We start from the raw sequence: 20,244 nt of genomic DNA on the forward strand, positions 1-20,244 counted from the left end.
CTCAGTTAATACAAGAAACACGACAGTAATGTCCAAATTTTATATTTAAATATATACTTATGGCACCGGAAACAAAATGTCTGTAATAGTATCCTCTTAAGTGCTACATCTTTTCAATCATTCTGATATTCCTTCTCTCACTATAGTTAAAACTCCCCGTACCACGTCTTCGAATATGCCTACCGTTCTGACGTTCAAGGACACTAGTGCTTACTAAATTGTCGACTGAGTGACAATTAACATATTGGCAAATAATTTTCCAGATCCATTGACAACCATCCTCTCTCTCTCTCTCTCTCTCTCTCTCTCTCTCTCTCTCTCTCTCTCTGTTATATGACGGTAATAAAACCTAATTATATATTGCCTATATTCGTGTACAATGCACAGGAACACGTTAAGTCGAAGAACTTATTAAGCTACTGTGTTTTCCATTATACTGTATTAGGTATAACCTAAATTGGATTACACATAACTAAAACTTTACTTCCGACTGTATGATTTAAAAATGCACCTTAATACCTAAAATATCATACTTTAGAACATGATGAAAACCTATTACAGCTGACGCGATTATTGTTCTGATCAAGCTTTTATTTTTATTTTAATGTCGTTTTTCGTGTTTATTTTGTTAGTTAGGAAAATCCATTCACGTTAAAGAAAAATAGTATTTGCTGGGAATATCCTGTCTCATTTTTCTTGCCAGGGAAGCTGAGTATGCATGGCTTCTGCTGAACGAAATTGCAGAATTTGTGAATAGAGGAGAAAATACTGAATTCAAAAGTCCTACTCTTCCTAGGGCAAATACTGAAAAAAGCCACGGAGAAAAGTTAATGGCGAAATTTTGTATTGCATCTATGATCATCAACCGCATCAAGAACTTGGATGAGTAGGTGTTTCAACGTATTTTACATTACATTCCTCATTGGCAGAGCACATACCTTAGACCCCGCAAGGACTTGGTATCAGCTTGATGATGATGATGATGATGATGATGATGATGATGATGACGACGATGATGATGATGATGGTGGTGGTGGTGGTGGTGGTGGTGGTGATGATGATGATGATGATGATGACTGTGGTAGCAGTAATTATGATGATAAAGACCATGATAGTGATGATAATGATGACTATTTACATTATCCTGATGCGAGTGATAATGGAGATAATGTCGATAGTGGTGACTGAATGATGATGACAATGACGATAACGAGATTGATCTCGTCAATAAGAATAAAGATATTATTGTTGACAACCATGGTGATTATGATGATGATGAAGGTGATGATAAGAAAAACTATATTCATAAAGCGTTTCCTAATTTCCCAGTGTAGAAGTAGTGATACCATTAAATCCATATGAATACCATTCATGATTAGGTCGTATGTCATTAAGAACAGCTGATGAGTTATTCTCTTTCTTTTTCTTTTATTTCGTGGTTGTTTGTTTGTTGTTTTTGTTTGGACACATTTCACAACTGAAATGACTATGCCACGAAGAAGCACTCAGAACTGATGTAGTACTCTGTTATGGTCTGTACGTGAATACAATGAACTGTCTCTTCTTTCTCTGAGAAAAAAGTGAGACATGGCAGTGACGAAGACTCCGTCGTTGTCGGTGACCACGTGCGCGCAATGTTAATGTTTTTGTGCAAGTCTATATCTCGGAAAATACTGGTATAACTTTGATAGAACTTTAATACTTTATGTTGAAGAGAGTGGAATTATTTATATTTCTGTTCCTTTCTTTGTTTCTTCATCATATTGAATCCCACTCCACTGATAGGGATAGGGAAGGTAAAGTTCATTGCCGAATTTCTACATATTTGCAGAGTTCAGTGTATATATTATATGATATAAGATAGTACATGTCTACTAGTGTATAAGTAGATAGTTACGTTTCTTTTTAGGCTATGTTTTCCATAGGACATTCCCATTGTGTCTGTCATTACCAACTGGGGATTAAACCCTATGTGATACCTTGGAAACAAATGAGATCCACACTCACTACGGCACTGGACACAGAATGTATACTCGTACTTGTCGTTAGAAGAAATCCAAACGATCTAGTCCTCAGCCAGAATAATTAGCCAGTTGTTAGGGACAAACATCACGGAGTGTAGTGTTGACGAGATTTTATGATGGCATGGTTTAATTTCGCCGTGGGTTTAGGCCAGAGCCGAATAAGTGTTCATGTCGCCAAGTAGTCCATATTAAAATCCAATCATGTGGATTGATTGTGTGATGTGCAGTATTTGTAATGGGGACTGATACACTGTATAATGGAATAACTGAGAAGGGGCTGTTCCTTCGTCTGGTGACGCATTTTATTGTTGTGATGATGGCAAAGATGGTGTAAGGTTTCAGGAGAAATGATGCTTAAAATCATGATTTGACTGGCCTAGCGTAAAGTAGGAAACATAGTTCCCGGTATTTAGGGTTTGAGTTGTATAACTGCACTGCGTGAAATACTAGCGCTATGTTAGGGAGACGTAGTAAGGAGAAACCATGCAGTTTTGAGTTTGGCATGCAATTGTGAAGATATGATGTAAATGTGTAGTTGTGATATTTGTGATCATGTATCGATTACAGGAAATTATTTATAGTCTGGATCTGTTAGAATTATCAATATACACTGTTATCGAGAAGTCATTAGAAATCAGGGGCAAACGTTTGATGTCTATCAGGATTCACGCCAGGATGGAATGTGTTAAGTAAAGATACCCTTTTGGCTTACTACAATATATAAGAAATACATAAGAAAGAATTAAACTTTCCCCCGCCCGGGACTATAACTTAGGAACTATCCATCTATACAAGCTTAACGGATATATACTCGTACTTGTCGGTAGAAGAAATCCAAACGATTTATGTCTCCAGTATTGTCCCTGTATCTTGCTTCACAACTTTGGGAAATGACTGATTGGCCATACATTTGAACTTAATCAGAACACGGCCCTAAAAGTATATGCGCATTTACTTGGCGCAAAAGGGGGACCCGCTCATAGTACTTTCATAAAGGCTAACAAATCATTTTTATTTTACTAATCATTGTAACGTTATTATTTCTACAGCGTTGAAAACGACTTGCTCTTTAGAACTGTCTCATCTAAAGAATTTTCATCTTGCTTTTTGAAAGAACTAGGTGTTATAACATGACTTTTCCATTTCAGTTTCAGAGAGAAATATCAAAAGCTGGAAACATACCTAAAAAAGGTCACAGAAGAGCGAAATGAGATGCAAGCTAAATATAAACAAGACATGGAAAAGGAACAGGAAAAACGGAAGAAGTAATTTTCTTATTATATTGTAAAGATTAAATGTCATCAGCTTCATATGAAAATAATAACGCCCAAAAGCATTGAAATAAATTCAGATGATCTCCTTTTCCTTCCCTCAAAGCTGTATGCGTGTTTTATAAGTATTTCTCAAAGTATATCAGCGCATTATATTTGTATAACATGTTTCTCTATAGTATTAAAAAAATGTCTGTATATGTCTTTGTATGTTTTTGTAATTCTTTCATATTCATCACGACTCTGTAAAGACGAGAATTCTCAAAAAAAATTATTATAAAATTAGAACACTATCCCAACGATGCTGAGGATGTCATGAAGACAAGTACTATGTGATACTTAATTGTTTACACAGCAGTAAGAACGGTATGGTTCTTTGTTCTTATTAATGATTTCAGTATCTTATTTCCAACCTGACAGACTAGCCGTTAAATTCAAAAAGGCCGAAAAGGCAAATGAAGAGCTTTTGGAAGAGCACCAGACAGAACTGCAGCATATGGCTTTACTGGTAAAGCAAAATGAGATACTGACGGCCGAAAATATTATTCACAAAGAGCAGGTGCACGTACTCAATCGAGGGTAAGTTTGTCCTATATATGCAATATTAATCTAGGGTGGGTGTGTCCAGCGAATATCATATCAATCAAAGGTGAGTGTATACAATGAATACCATCTCTGTAGAGGATACATTTGTCCAATGAATGTTATCTCAATCGATGGCGGGTTTGTTCAATGAGTGTCACATTAAAAAAAAAAAAAAACGTAGTAATGATATGCATAATACTGACTAGAGAGGCAAAAGACTGCTGAAGATAATGTAAAATATTAACAAGGTACCGTTGTGGATGAAGAAAAAAATTATTGTATATAACTAATACGTGTACTTAATGAGAAAATGAAACAAAAAACAATAAAAACTGTCAACGACTTGCTATATTTTCTGATAAGATGCTAAAGTATGAATTTATAGTTTCTGCTTTGAACATAATTTGTAGAGAAATAGTGAGTGAATGAAAGACTCGTCAGACTTGTTTTCTATTTTGTAAAGGGAGTGGGCGTGATTTGCGATATCCTGTACATGCTATTTTTGTAAGAATATTTGCTCGCTATTTTTCAGAATTGGTCATATTTAATTTTCAAATGTATTCGACACTCATTTATTCACCCAGGATTGTTCAAAAATAGACGAAGTGGCCTTTATGCGTCTGCGTGCCTTACAGTACGATAATTGCTGTTTATATTGTGTTGTGTTCAGTGAAATTCTCAGATAATTTTGCGTATATTAGAACATTCCTCGTCGTCTTCTAATTTTACACAAGACAACAGAACATGACAAACGAATGGAACAGTATTGTTCGCGTTGTATAGTTTACATGCATGGCTGGGTTGAGTTCGGTTCACAATGTTGAAACATTATCAGTTTGTATGGATAAGATTATGCGTGCTGTTTAAGTACATGCATTTTGTTGGTATTTGACCCCCCCCCCCATAAAAAAAAAAAAACAAAAAAAAAAACCTACTATTTAGGTGTTTGCTATATAACATATCACGAACGATCATGCAGAAACAATGAGTCTTCACGATTTTAATGTGTGCGAATATGTAATAGGCCTTCATTCTTCGGGCTAAATACTTTCTGCGTGCTAGGACAAAATATTCCACCCAAAAATGTTTGTGTGATTTTATTTCAGCTTCATGGCCAATAGCGACAAAGAAGGCAGAACAAAGAACAATGTACCCAGGCCCGATCTTAGAGATCCTAACAGACCAATAGTCTTAGGAGAGCAATATTTGCATATATACGAACGCGAATGGAAAGATGCATTTCAGAGGCTGAAGGACGAGGGAAAGGAAGACTCTTCTGTCAGCAGTATTCGAACCCTTCTTTTCATCCTACAGGTTTGTTGATTGTATCCTGCTAACTTACACTCACATTTTTAAAAACAAACTCTAAAAGGAAGAACGATAACACTTCTTCTTTCGTACAGAGTCAGCTTAATACAACCAGGATTGTGAACTGCGCTTAAACCACAACGGAGGCTATGGGGCTTTTTTGTACCTGTATTATATACGTATTATATACGTAGATGCTTGTGACAATTCCAACTCCTCTAAACTCCGACGCAGAAACTCGGCAACCAAACACGGCCAAGGTCTCTTCATTGTCAAGCTGTATTCCAAATTTGGTTTAAAAACCAACAAATACTGGAACTATTATTATGACGAAAAAAACGAATAGTCAAAAAATGAGAGGATATGGCTTTGCTAAACGATGACGTACAATGCTGATAAATCAAGCCCATGCAACTTAGGATAGAGTCCAGTAAGAATTGAGTGCCTATATTGTCGATAAACGTAAATACCAGAATAAAAAGGGACGACTAAAGGAAGGACTGACTGGCTTAATATATCCCACCTTCCTTTTTCAGACAGTTAGCTGGGGAGGAGGGCAACTAAGTTTCTCTTTATTACTGCGAGATTTAAATCTGATCTTGAAGTATTGTATTCTTTTTCCTTAGGACTGTTACAGGTATTGTAGAGAAGTGAGGAAGGACCAGATGGCAAAGCTGAGGGCGTTGCTAATTCACCCATCACAGGATCCATCAATTTTTCAGGTTAGAATCGTGATCATGTGCTTTGACATGACTCAGAGAAACAGAAATAGTACGTCTTATAGTAATATGTAATACGTGACAGCAGGTTGTATGATTAGGATCTGTATACATTTATATAACTAGCTTCTACTGATTTTCACACCTATGTGCACATTAGGTACTTCTTGACACGTGACTCAAACCAATGCTTGATCGAATATTAAGACCTTGTTTTGACGCGATCCATATAATGGAGCATCCAACTTTCTGTATGGTTCTAACAATGAGTGAGACGATGATACTTCTTGTTTGCTATGATGCCGAAAATGCAATTACTTTTTTTTCAGTCTATCTTTATTAAATGTGATTATCTTGACACATGTTTCTACATAAGGTTTGTAAACTACAACTTGTCTTCGCGAAATATAATAAAGATGCATCATCAATTCCAGTTTTGTTTGCTTGCAGAAAACAAAAACTATTGAAAATGTTATTGACATGGTCGATGCCGATCTGGGAGACGCAGCCAAGCACTGCTGTGACATCACGTCCAAAGGTCTTGCAAAGGTATATTTATCTCGCAGATTTATGTTCATTGCAGAATAATTGTATGGAACATATGAGTAAATACACAAACAATATCAAACAATACCACAGTTAGGGCCTTTTCATTTTCGTACGACAGCCCGATAAATATTTTTCACTGCTGAATCGATATCGCTATGTCCAGGAAATTTTGAACTATGTTTGGAAGCTTGCATGGTCCAGTGGTAGGTATGGCAGCTCTGCATGCAGACAAACCAAATTGTAAACCCAAGTATGTGCATATAATTTTTTGTTATGCAATTTTTAAAAATCTATTTTTGCATTTATATAGGAATGATAATTTTGTTACTACTAATATTTTATGTGCGAATGTACACAGAACATAGTAGAACATAAACGTGTAACCGCTGGCATTATTGCGCATGATACATTACGACATTCGTTACTTCGGTCTGTACCGCTCCGTGGCCTAAGTGATTAGAGCATGTGCCTCGGATGCGGGAAGTTGCGGGTTCGAACCCCGGTCGAGTCATACCAAAGACTTATAAACATGTATTAGCAGCAGCTTGGCTTATAGCTCAGCATTAAGAGGTTAGTTTTAGTACTAGCTGACCTGCTGTCAGGATAATGTGACTGGGTGAGACATGATGCTACATGATTTATTAGATATCACTATAAACTGCCACAAAGCAGACGTAGCGATATGACTGAAAATTTGGTAAAGCTATGTTACAGATTCAACACACACATACACCAACACTTCGGTCTCTTATACATATTGCTAGTCAATACGAATTGGCATAACATGAAAAAATAATTTAATTGCTCTAAGTGAATAACGGACACATTCCATTTGGAGGTTGAAAAAACACAAGTATTATCATCCACTCGATGAAATATATGCGTTATTCTCTCGTTTTAAGTGCGTATTCTCTCTTTGTCTCTGAGTGTCTGACCGACTTCAATAACAATACTGTATATATATCAAATTGTGATCTGCCCATGGTGTATGGTTAGGTATGTAACTTTGGTTACAACAGTAGGTTGTTGTAGTATACTCTCGACATCAGTGATGAATTTACACTTAATAATTATTGACAAAAGACATTGACGAGTTGATAACCAGCATTGTTTAAATCACTTCAATACAGTGCACAATTTCATCGAAACTCTCCCTGCTCCCCTCCCCCCCCCCTCTGTCTCTCTCTCTCTCTCTCTCTCTCTCTCTCTCTCTCTCTCTCTCTCATAAGAGACAATATTACATGGAAATCTATCGAATGAGATAGAAGAAAAACCTAGACTTGAATTAAATCCTCGAACTTGAACATACGCCAAGTAATATACAGAATATGTGTATTGGTACAAAATACATTGGATTTATCTGAAGGTGTTCACAATACCTGTTATACAAAGTTGCAACAGCCTGTCGAGTTCGTGCCCTATATTTCATGATTAGTAGGCACATGTGATGTAATTATTTGATGATTTCTTTTGTTTACGTTTGTTGTTTTTTTAAAAATAACTTAAAATAACGTTCTTTACAGATCATTGTTATACATTCAAATGTCCGAAGTCCCGGCTATTGCTCTCTCCCACTGTTTTGGTTGTTCAAATAGTAGAATATTCAAACAATAGGGATGGACAATAAAAAGATAATCTCATGATAAATCACCCAAAACCACTCGGGCTACAGTGTCTCTAGATATATGGATGTTAGTTCCATTTACATTCAGACTATCCGACCAACGGAAAGGAGAAATATAGAAATGGAGGATAAAATTAATTTTATGGGCGGAATCATTACTACTTAAAGCATAATACTGGCTTAGATGAACTATAAATACATTTAAGTGTTTGAAGTACCTCTTTGTGGTCCGTCATTTCGCTAAGTCTATATTCCGCACTCATTTCAACAGACTCGTCGGTGACTGAATTTCTGCGCGTTTAGCGTTCTAGAAGCTAACCATGAAGTGTTGGTAGTGCTCTATTTTCTTTATTGAAGCCATCTTTCATGTTTAAATCATAAGTGACTCTTTTATTTATTTATTCAACATGAACGAACATAGAAGGTAAAGAAAGAAAAAAGGCGAAGTATACATTTCTAAAAGACTAGTGTGAGTATGAGCTATAGGTACAGCAAAGGCATTTTGTAACGGATACACTCGGCGAAGATGTGAAGAGTTCACTCCCTTCATCAATACACAGTTTATTGTAGTTATTCATAATTCAGTTGGAAATGCAAGTACTTGTATTTGCATGTGATATAAATATAATATATGTGTATAATGTACGCTATACATTTGAAATTCAAATTCTTTTATATATTTTTAATTTAAAGGAAAGTCGGTACGCCTCGTTTCCTTTCAACGAAAAACGTACACCTCTCATGGTATACCAATGATACAGTGTACATACTATACATATATAAAACTTGTCTTATTCTAATTTAACCTCCGGTATATTTTAATCGGGCATTTGTATAATGCTTTCGATAGGCAGGTAAGATACAGAGACAGACGGTGCACATTAAACCCTTCTCTAGTCGCATGACCAGGGCTTAAAGGACATTACCACTTCACTTTTCTAAATTTAAACACCTTCGTATTAAGCGTAATAAAAAAGCAATGATCCAAATGACGATTATTCTTAATAATTCCTTTCTGAACATGTAGCACCTTTAATGATCCGATTCTTTACTACTGAAATTCTTCAATGGATCCATGACATGTAAATATGAATCTACGGCCAATTCACTTCTAATTTGCCGATGACTGTCCAGCATAATTTAATCTCATTCTTTATATTTTGTCCAGTTCCTTTTCGTCTTTATTACATCTGCATTTCTTGCTTTAATTTCCTTCCGTTCCAGTAAAGGAATATTCATTACAAATCAGTTTCCATATTCTTTCAGGAATTTCAAGGGCTTCCGGACATGGTACATAAACATGGCAAAGTGTTATCACTCTGTATCGAGTACGTGGAAGCTTGCATCAAAATATGTTGGATGATGCACATATTGGATCCACCTGTATGCATTGAAACTAGAGGAAACAAAGGGGACAGGTTCAACACGACACTTTATGAACCCTATACAAAGCCAGGGAAAAAGCTAGCTTACGTTGTGTGGCCACCTCTCTTCCTAACTGAGGGAGGAAGCCTTCTCACCAAAGGTATTGCAGAAGTGGCGAAATGATGTCAGGATATACTGTTAAACAACAAAATTGCAACTCCACAAGTGGGACTTGATACTACAGTGGTTATGGAACTTTCCATTCCTGACATTTCGGGTTGAGCCCAGGGTGCTGCAATGGAAAAAAAAACACAGCAGAACATCTATGTCTTAAGCTTTTCTACGAAACACCCGTTTTCTTCAAATGGAGTGATCTGGAATGTCATGGATTGCATCTGATTCAGCTGCAAAAGAAATAAATTTACATTTGAGTTGGGTTATGGTTTATAAGTCGTCTATTTTTAGATATGTACTACATCAACACATATGATCAGTAGAAATTTGATATTATATTGTTTCGAAAATTTGTTTTTTTAAAAGTTGCAACAAAAAGGGATATGAAACTTTTTCTTGTGCACTTGGAAAAATTCGCTCAGGAGGTAAATATTTATTGTTTGGCATAGACGAGTAGGCTATCCATCCAGTGATATACGGGTATATACGTTACATCAAAATTGAAATTTTCTTGCTTGGTTTAGCTTGCTCATTTCAAATTGGATCACATAAAATATTTCGCAACCAATGGCGAAATATTTTCTTTTCATGAACGTTTTGATTTTCAGTCAACTCACTCTATCATTTATTAGGCTTCGCAAAATATCGATCCTACTCTTGCTTGAGCTACCAGTGCGAAATGACCACAGTTTGGAATCGAATTTGTTTACAGTTATTTCCCACACTTGTATAGTCTGTTAAATAGTGCATTGTGTCTGCGTAGGCAAATGGTTACGTTGAATATTAAGTATAAACATAAAGTAACCATATTATAATAAGTCTCGTCAATTAAAGTTTTTTTAATGCATATAGAAATGCTTATTTTAAATATGCTTGGATATATATATATATATATATATATATATATATATATATATATATATATATATATATATATATATATATATATATATATATATATATGTATGTATGTATGTATGTATAATGGATACAATTCAGAATGAATGGTCTTCATCTAAAGAAGATCAGATTAGCAGACTAATATAGCGATGACATGCAAAACTGTACGATACCAGCAGTAGAACAGTGAACTCGATCGATTACATGCAACACGTCAGTATTCCAGGACGCACGCTGCCCAGAATTACTTGTGACTACAGGCAATACATAGCTGATATGCGGAAATGCTAATCTATTCTGAAGCAATATTCAAATGCAAAGAAAAGATTCGCAGTGACCTAATAGGGCTTTATAAGTTAGGTTGCAAATGAAATCCTTAAACCACGAAGGACACGTTGCGATACCATATATGGAAATAGGTCAGTCGATATGAATATTTGTTCAAACAAATTCGAGCACAGATGAAATTACGAAAGAGAATACATATATGCAGAAAATCATAGAGAAATAGATTTTTCTGCCATGGTAGCGGGAACAATTATTCATCAAACAGAAATTGCACTTTTGAGATAACATATGTTCGCTTACCAGAACAAAAGAATAGCATAAATGTCCACGCAAAGAGATTGCAAGCCATAAACTTCACCTACATGCCGCAAGCAACAACTCTTATATCATCTTTCGATCTTAAAAGCCATAACTTTTACTTACAACAAACACCACGACCTATGTCATCTATCGTTTCTATTGATATAATTTGTTAGATGAAAAAGAACAAGAAAAGACAGAAAGAAAATTCGACTAGAAAACAGCATCAATCGTGCACTTTTCTCAGCAACCAGTTTCGGATCGGTTCCACCTTTTATTCCAAAGATCGTGCCCCCAAAGTTGGTTCGGAGTGTAAAACTCTTCCCTCAAAGTTGGATGAGAGTAGAGAACAAGAAATTCAGCAATACTTGTAAGTGTATTTTCCAAACATACCGTAACGTTTACAGTCATTGTTATGCTGGGTTATTGATGCAATCATGCAAGATTGTTTTAAAATAACGCAATCTTGGTGTTTTATCATAAAGCATCATGAAAACAGATTAATAATAATAATAATAATAAGAAGAAGAAGAAGAAGAAGAAGAAAAAAAAGTAGACACAGGAACATTCACACAACACATTATGTATTCTCACTATCTCCTCATCCACCTACCCTAACACACACATACTCTGCATACACTAAAGAAAATCATATATCAATCAATCTCAATCTTTTCTCTCATACAAACATTTTTATTCACCTGAAAACCCTAACATGCAAGTATATTTAGTATGGATATATCAATTACAACGGCGAAATTAGGCACTGACACTTATCATGTCATATTCCAATAGGGAATTAACTGAGTATAAACAGTTGACTATCTCTGGACCGTCTCAAATTTCTCAACATATATATATATATATATATATATATATATATATATATATATATATATATATATATATATATATATATATATATATATATATATAATTTAATATTTTAAATTCATATTTTAAAATCACTTGTTCTTTCAATGTGATAATATATTTGATTTACAACATGGTCATCGCCTCGTACCAATATATATTTCTGCGTTTAATTTTTCTTCGGAACGTTGAGAAGATGACACAAAATGTTTGGATAAATGAGCACATTTGCACTAATGGGGAGTGTATAAAGTTTGGCACATATAGCATGTATTCTGCTTAACATATACATGTTTAGATTGGCAATGCAGACTTTTTCTAGTGCAAATGGATAACCGTTCGGGGACAAGCGTGAAAGTTTATACATACAAAAGATTTCAGATAGTTGCCACAGAGCATTGTCGTATTATCTAGTTGTATGTGTGTTTCAACTGAAAACTGTAAACACAAGAACCCACTAGAAAAAGACTCAAACTATCTAAGAACGTCTGTAATTAAAATGTGGAAGAGAAGCAAACATGTTTATGGATAACTAATGAGAATTCAGTCATGGAGGTGCAAAGCATAGGTTTCCTTGTTAGTCTATTAAAGCCTGCAGTGGATACCGTTGCAGGTAGACAGAACAACTCTATACATATAAAAATAGATGCTCTTACAAAAGAAGTTCAAGAGGTACGAGTTTTCTTCTTTCTCGTTTTTCTTCTGTTTATATGTACATTCAGCATCACGCAGAAGTAAAATGGTGTCGTTCAGAAATTTGTTATCCTCGAGACGAACTAGGATAACCTTACTATTGAAATATTACAAAGATCTATCCTGGAATTTAGAAATGTCTTATTAGACCTCGAACTGTATTAATTTCATTGCAAATTGTGCACATACACACGTTCAGAATGTAGTAAATCGTTTTGGAAAACCGAGCAAAGATAAAGAAGTGTCACACATAAGTGATATTAAGTTTGGAAATGTGGTACCCTAGAGTTTCTAGTGCGTTTTATGCAACTAAATAGTCTGGCATTTTTATTTTAAGTATATATTAAAAATTTATGAATGTTTACATGCACTCATTACGTCCATGTTAATGTACCCATCAAAAGGAGGTTAGGGTGGGAAGCCAAGACAAACTTTAATCTGTGCCTAAAGTTTGAAATAAGTGCAGTGGGTTCATCATTAAACACGAGCTCTATAATGTATTATATTTATAATGTAGGTTTCTATATAAAAAGGAATTGTATATATATATATATATATATATATATATATATATATATATATATATATATATATATATATATATATAGTCCCGGCTGGCTGCATATCAGGCTCAGTTTCGACATTCCGAGAACAGTGGTCAGCAATACGAGGTCACGAACAGTCACTTCCTGTAACTTTGACTTCGTAGTAGTCTTCTCAGATTGAAAAACTAGCCATCAGCCCTGTAAATAATGTCGATGTCAGTATCATATTCACGGAATGCATCAGCAAGTATGGCAGAGAGGATCATACTTAAGAGAGTTGAGGCACCAGTAGTGACTCCTTTAGTGACTGGGAATGGTTTAGATAACGTGTGGTATTCTGCGAGGATAATAATAATACCATCATGGAATTGCCGAACTATCATTATGAATTTCTATGGGCAACCAAATTCCACGATTGACCATGCCAAAAGCCTTAATCAGGTCGATGAATGTCATGTACCGATCGGAGTTCTATTCCTTGCATTTCTCCTGGAAACATCATGCATGTGGTTCCTTGTCCTTTCCTGACAACACATCCAATGTTGATTGCTTTTGCTTTTCATTATCGGATATACTTGAATAGACAGAAGTGGGAATCATTTAAATATTCTGACACTGAACCGCTTTCTAGATAATTCTATACATGTACATTTACGAGAGTATATATTTCTACTGACTATCTAGCTTTGGTGAGATCTCATTGAACAATCCTAAATAAATAAATAAAGCAGTAAGTAGATAAATAAACAAACAAGTTGTGAAGAAGGTGCATACCCTTTTACCACTGAAGTTGGACTGAGATTGCTAGAGCAATAAATAACTGTGGTTTTCTGCTTGTTTGTTTGGTTTGTTTGTTCGATATCTTTTTTCTTTCTTTTCTTGTTTTCTTGTATGTTTATATGGTTGTTGTTTTGCTAGATGTGGCAAGATAGCCAAGGCTTGTGGATGGAATAGGAGATCCGTGGCTACGTCTTCAATGCTTAGACTCTGCACTATCAAACTCAGAAAGAAACAATGGCAGATGTAAAAATGCCGTCTTGAATATATATCGTACATGCATAGAAAATTCAGAAAATAGTAAATACGTGTAGAGAACTATGGCGGTAATCTCCCTCCGTATAATACAAGATACACAGAACCGTTTCCAACACTGGCATCTATTACGTCTTTGCACAGCAAAATCTAACTTCAAATTCAAATTCAAAGGATTACATTGTAAAATTAGTCTTACAATTACTAAATTAAATCCGAGTAAAGAAGAAACGTTCACGAAATTAAATATCTTAGAGATAACTACTCCAAAGTGAACATCTCGAAACAACCGTTGTAACAAATACAAAACAATGATTACAGTTAAAATGTTGGAGAACTATAAGTTTATATTTCCATGTAGAAAATATTAAACCAACAAAGGAAAAGGTTAGGTTTCCTAAACATGAGTTCATGCTTCATCAGAAAATCTTGGTTATGCTCACTGTTATCTTCGTGGATTGATTTACGAACTTTTGTGTGCAACGTCTACCTGTATGTATACGTGAGTTGCTATTGTATAGAAAAATATCAAAATAAATATGACGTAATGTCCTTAGTAATGGTCACACAGCAAATACTTTAAAGAAAAATGTGTATCTTACATTTAATGTACACTGTCACACTCAATTTTTGATACATCAGCAGAGCAAACTACAAAAATAATATGCAAATGAAAAAGAATGCATAAATTTTAAATCTCATTGTAGACCTATGATACTTTTATTTACTTTAACCATAAATGAATGTTGCAACACAATTAAAATGCATTCATGATTGAATCATTTTAAATTAATGAATTTTGAACACAGATGTTGAATGAATTCTTCAGAGTAAAAGAAGGAAATAGATTATTATAAGCATTATGCGACTCAGTATACTAGCCATTTATTATCTATACTGCCTTTTCCAGTTTCAATGGTTCTTTTGTAGATCCATAAAGGGTAAGTCTCCAAGGCCAAAAGTTATAATGACAGGTAACAACAGAGTACTACAAATATCAATATGTTTGCAATTCAAAAAATTACACGCACACATACACACACACACACACACACACACACACACACACACATATATATATATATATATATATATATATATATATATATATATATATATATATATATATATATATATATATATATAATGCATTGGAATGTTATAACAAACGCACAATTCATATTTCATATTTAATTATTTAAATGGAAAGTTCAATTTTACACTTTACAATGCGTTTTTAGATATGATTTTAAAGAAGCTTTAACAATTGGTACTAATGATGAATAGCACACAGTCGTAGTATTCTGTTGGTTGTGATAAAATAAAAAGAACAAATAGTTTAAAAATCATGAAAGTGCGAATGATGGAACGTTTCTGTTACAATTTCGTTTTATCAAAAATTCATGCAGTTTGCTTAGACTCCAGAATTCTACAAAAGAAGATGTATCTTCAGCAAAGGTAAGACGACAATACTGATGATAACGGTAGTGATGGTGTTGATGGCAATGAACATAACAATGACTTATTGCGATCTTGATATGGATGAAAAAGACGATGATGACCCTAAGAGTAGCAACGACGATTACTATGGCCCTAATTATGGCTACATACAAGGACACATTGGTCGCAAATATTTTTTTTAATTTTTCAAATCAATATTTCAGTCATTGAGGTAACACTATCTGAATATTGAACAGAAACTGTTTTAACCAAAATCATAAATTAATATAATAATGAAACTGGGCCTTTCAGCTATTTTATTCCTGACAATTAATAAACACATATAACTTATTTTATTTGATTTGACGTCATTTTTAGAGAATTTTTGAGAAATTTTTAGCAGTGGATTAACGAGTTAAAAAATATGCTAGTACGAAAGGATACGTGGAACTAACAAGCGTAGATCTGCAGTTCTTGTCCTGGCCATTGAATCAATTTTCCTTCAGTAATCAAGTACTCGGCTTATATTATTGCAAATTTGTAATTAATTTAAATGAATGTTTCTTTTGTTTGTAGAACCAGTTGTGACTCAAACAGCTAAACAATCAGAACACCCGAAAGAATCAGCATTTTATAACTTAAATGATTAAAATAGTAGAGACATTCAATAGCTTTAACTTTTCACTCAACTTGTTTACGATCCATAGTCTTCAGTTATGTCCTGCAATGTTCACGCGTTTTCAATTCATATGTCAGCAATAGTACATTAAACAATTAAATTATATCTTTGAATAGAGCGCACCGTGGCCTAAGTGGTAAGAGCGTCCTACTTGGGTATGGGAGGTCGCGGGTTCTAGCCCAAGCCGAGTCATAAAAAGGACATAAAAATGGTACTAGCGCCTGCTTCGCTTGGAGCTAAGCATTAAGAGGTTATTGTTAGGACTGGTCGGCGTGGCGTTAGGATAAAGTGACTGGGTGGGACATGATGCCACATGTCAGCATCATGATAATCCAGTGCTAGACATCACAATAAGCTTCCACACTGCAGACATCGTCGCGATATGACTACAATTGTTAAAGCTACGTTAAAAATCCAAATCACAAGGACACGCATACCTTTGAAAAACTAATGTGTATTTCAAACTGAATGGATGCTTTTCTTTTAAAGAAAGGAAAGATATGGAGTTCATTAAAGATTACCACTAGAATATATACTTTTACTAAAATATTAGTTGTGTAAATCAATGTTCGATGTGAACAAAACTTTGAAATTTGCAGGTATATTTCAAAGGAGTGCGCTAGTTAGCGCTTAACATTGAATATAATTCTTGCATATAGCGATGCAGGTATGTACATTCTATTTATGATCCTTACTTGTGCGGTCCATAGTGCCTACACGTCCATAGAAATGTAGCAGATTAGTTCAGAAATTGATACTATAATATGAATGGTGACATCGATAAATTATGCGACTAGTCTTTAAAACAACGGAAAGGAAATGTTATAACGCGAACATTCATCTTCTTTGTTAGGATACATACTATTTTCTATGTTCACATACGAACTACAGCAAACATGAAGATGAAACAAGATTTAAAACAGTGTCGAAGGTGCCGTTCATATTTTAGCTGGAAATAGAACAGAAGAAAATTCATGCCATTTTGTCTTCAAAATGTCCAGGCAGCTTCGGTATACATATTAACACATGTTCGGTTTGCTTCAAGATACCACCATTGTTATTTCAGAGACTCTCAAAAGACGAAGCCAGATAAAGAATTCTAGGAGAAAACTGAATTTGAACATCGAGGAAATGAAATAATCCCGAAAACCAAATCTCAACCTGAAAAACAGCTACAGACACCGTTAACTACATCCATGATGGTGGAAAAGGTTCTCAAACAGAGGGAAAGATGATTTTCGTTGTGTTATTTATTACGTACGCGTTTGTGGATAAAGTTACAAATGCTAATATTTTGTTTGCTTGTTTGTCCTTTGTACTTTCTTTCGGTTTTGATGTGGTTCGTGTTGTGTCTCAGCAGACAGGTACAGATAAGACAAACTTAATTAATGCCCATAAATATATCCAGCTTTACGTAAATTGCAATTCATCAGTCAAACATATAAACATACTCATACACTGTCGCATATAATAAAGAGATGTAATTTGTTTTCTATGGTAATAAAAAGTTATATAAAAACAAAACTATTCAGCCACATCAAACAAAGAAAACATATGTTTTAACGTATCAGACTTATTTTGGATCATGTTGAGAATGGGAGAAGATACATATCTATCAGATATTAATTTATTTGGCACACCAAACTCATACATATTGCAATATATTATTATTATTATTATTATTATTATTATTATTAAGCTTTATCATCGTTATTATTTATTCGTTTGAACTGTTCCACTGTGTTTTACAATTTAGCATCTCAACAACTTATATTCAATTTAATCTAAGCAATTCTGAATTTTGTATCTGGCCAGCTTTGTAAACGAAGTTCGAGCTATATTTTGGTCCACTTGGCAACCATTAAACAGTGTCGCTGCAAGGTATAACACCAACATTTGTCTTGTCCTACACATTGCCTTATAGTTTGAAAATCTCACATATTTTGAAACAATCGTTTCCATTATTCCAATCGCCTGCAAGTATTAACTCAGTTTTTTATTTGGCATGACAAAATAAGGATACACAGAAACCTTCCACACATCTAGGCTGCTAACAAGTTGAGTTATCTTACACCTTACAAACGATATCACTCATCCAGATGTCGAACTACACAACTGAGACGAATTATTTTGTGCAAGATCAGTTGTTGCACAGTTTGTAAAAATACACAAACAACCAGCTTGAGAAATCTATTTGTTAGAGGTAATATGCTAAAACCGCATTGTTAATTGCGAAATCATCCACAAGGTCTAATAATTTTAAATAACACTGCAGGTTTTAGTCTTTTGGGACTTGAAAATGAAGAAAAAAGAAATTTATAAGGAACAAGTTTAGCGATATTCTTTAAAAAGTTTTGTTTCTATTAAAATGTATGCACCTTTTTCAACGATTCTTACTTGCAGTGAGGCAAAATATGCTCGGCAGCTTATGGACGAGATCTTCAAATACGCTCATAAAACATATATTCAGAGCTTCTATAAGACTTACACCTCCAGATTTTAGGACAGGCACCGACCATGGCAAACACCTGATGGAAAAATATTACGCTGCATGTAAGATCATGAATCGTACCAAAGATCTCAGTGTGTATGTAAGCCAGTTACCTATTTGTCTGTCGTGATGTCGCATGCCGTCCTATTATTTGTACGTGAAACCAGTACATTAATTACGTCAAAAAATAGAAAACCAATGGACCGTAGTGTTGGTATTTATTCAGTGACTTAATATTTGGCATTTTATTTGAAGAAAAGAAAAACAGAGGATTTTTATTTTTGGATATTACTTTAGTCCAGACATTGGTTAGAATATTAGAAGAGATTGATTTGTATGATGTTTCAGAACATCTCTCTCTCTCTCTCTCTCTCTCTCTCTCGTCTGTATAGCGCTAAATGTCTCTAGATTCTCTCAACCAATGCAATTTTCTGCGCTCGACTGTTCATTCACCTTTCACAATCAGACCTAGAAACCCAGAGAACATTTGTATGATGGATATTTTGTACCCCAAAAAAAAAGACCACGTTTTAATAATATTTAGATGTGTTGCATACCTAGAACAATAAACAACATTTTAATAATATTTAGATGTTAAGTAGACCTGGAAACCTAGACCACAATTGTTGTTGTTGTTGTTGTATGGTTTAACGCCATTTTTCAGCACACGATAGACTATACATGGCGGCCAGTATTAATGGTGGAAGAAGAACCCGGGAAAACGCCGGAAAGAACCACCGACCCACGAGAAGCTACTGGCAAGCTTTCTCACATACCCACATTGGCCGAACCCACGCAGAGGTGAGATGGCAGTGATCCGTAACGGAGAGCGCTTTAGACCACTCGGCCACTCGGGGACTTATGCCACAATTGAATAAAATTAGATGCGTTTTAGGCCTAAAAACCTAGACCCCTTTTAAATAATATTTAGATATTTTGTCTAATATTCACCACATGATAATTTATATGTCGTGTATTCATCCACTCCGGTGGCGTAAGTCATTAGAGTGTTCGACTTGGATGCGAGAGGTTGCTGGTTCGAACCCCTGCCGAGTCATACCAAAGACTTTTTTTTCAAAAAAAATGGTACTAACAGCTGCCTCGCTAGTCGCTCAGCATTAAGAGGTCGGCGTTAGGACTGTTAGGCACGGTGTCAGGATAGTGTGACTGGGTGGGACATGATGCTGCTTGTTTGCAGCACCATGCCCCAGTGCTAAACATTACTATACAACTGATACACTGCCGACATGGTAGTGATATGACTTTAAAAAATGTAAACGCTACTTTAAAAATGCAAAGCAACACACGCAAACACACACACAATGTCGGGTATTCACCATTTGATAATGGATGTGTCGACGGCAATACCAAGTGAAAATGGATC

At 34.9% G+C, this 20,244-nt stretch overlaps 1 protein-coding gene across 1 annotated transcript; it reads left to right on the plus strand.

Annotated features, from left to right (window-relative positions):
- The first annotated feature begins 709 nt into the window (after nucleotides 1-709).
- Nucleotides 710-10,226, plus strand: LOC149797660 (uncharacterized). Its single transcript, XM_089960455.1, has 7 exons — nucleotides 710-886; nucleotides 3,173-3,289; nucleotides 3,716-3,874; nucleotides 4,987-5,194; nucleotides 5,815-5,910; nucleotides 6,358-6,456; nucleotides 9,347-10,226. The coding sequence occupies exons 1-7, from the start codon at nucleotides 831-833 to the stop codon at nucleotides 9,626-9,628; spliced, it is 1,017 nt and encodes a 338-aa protein (XP_089816581.1). The 5' UTR covers nucleotides 710-830; the 3' UTR covers nucleotides 9,629-10,226.
- The last annotated feature ends 10,018 nt before the right edge of the window (nucleotides 10,227-20,244 follow it).

Source organism: Sinohyriopsis cumingii, chromosome 6 (assembly GCF_028554795.1).
Source record: "Sinohyriopsis cumingii isolate HCF-2022 chromosome 6, ASM2855479v2, whole genome shotgun sequence".
In the NCBI taxonomy this organism is placed as follows: Eukaryota; Metazoa; Mollusca; class Bivalvia; order Unionida; family Unionidae; genus Sinohyriopsis; species Sinohyriopsis cumingii.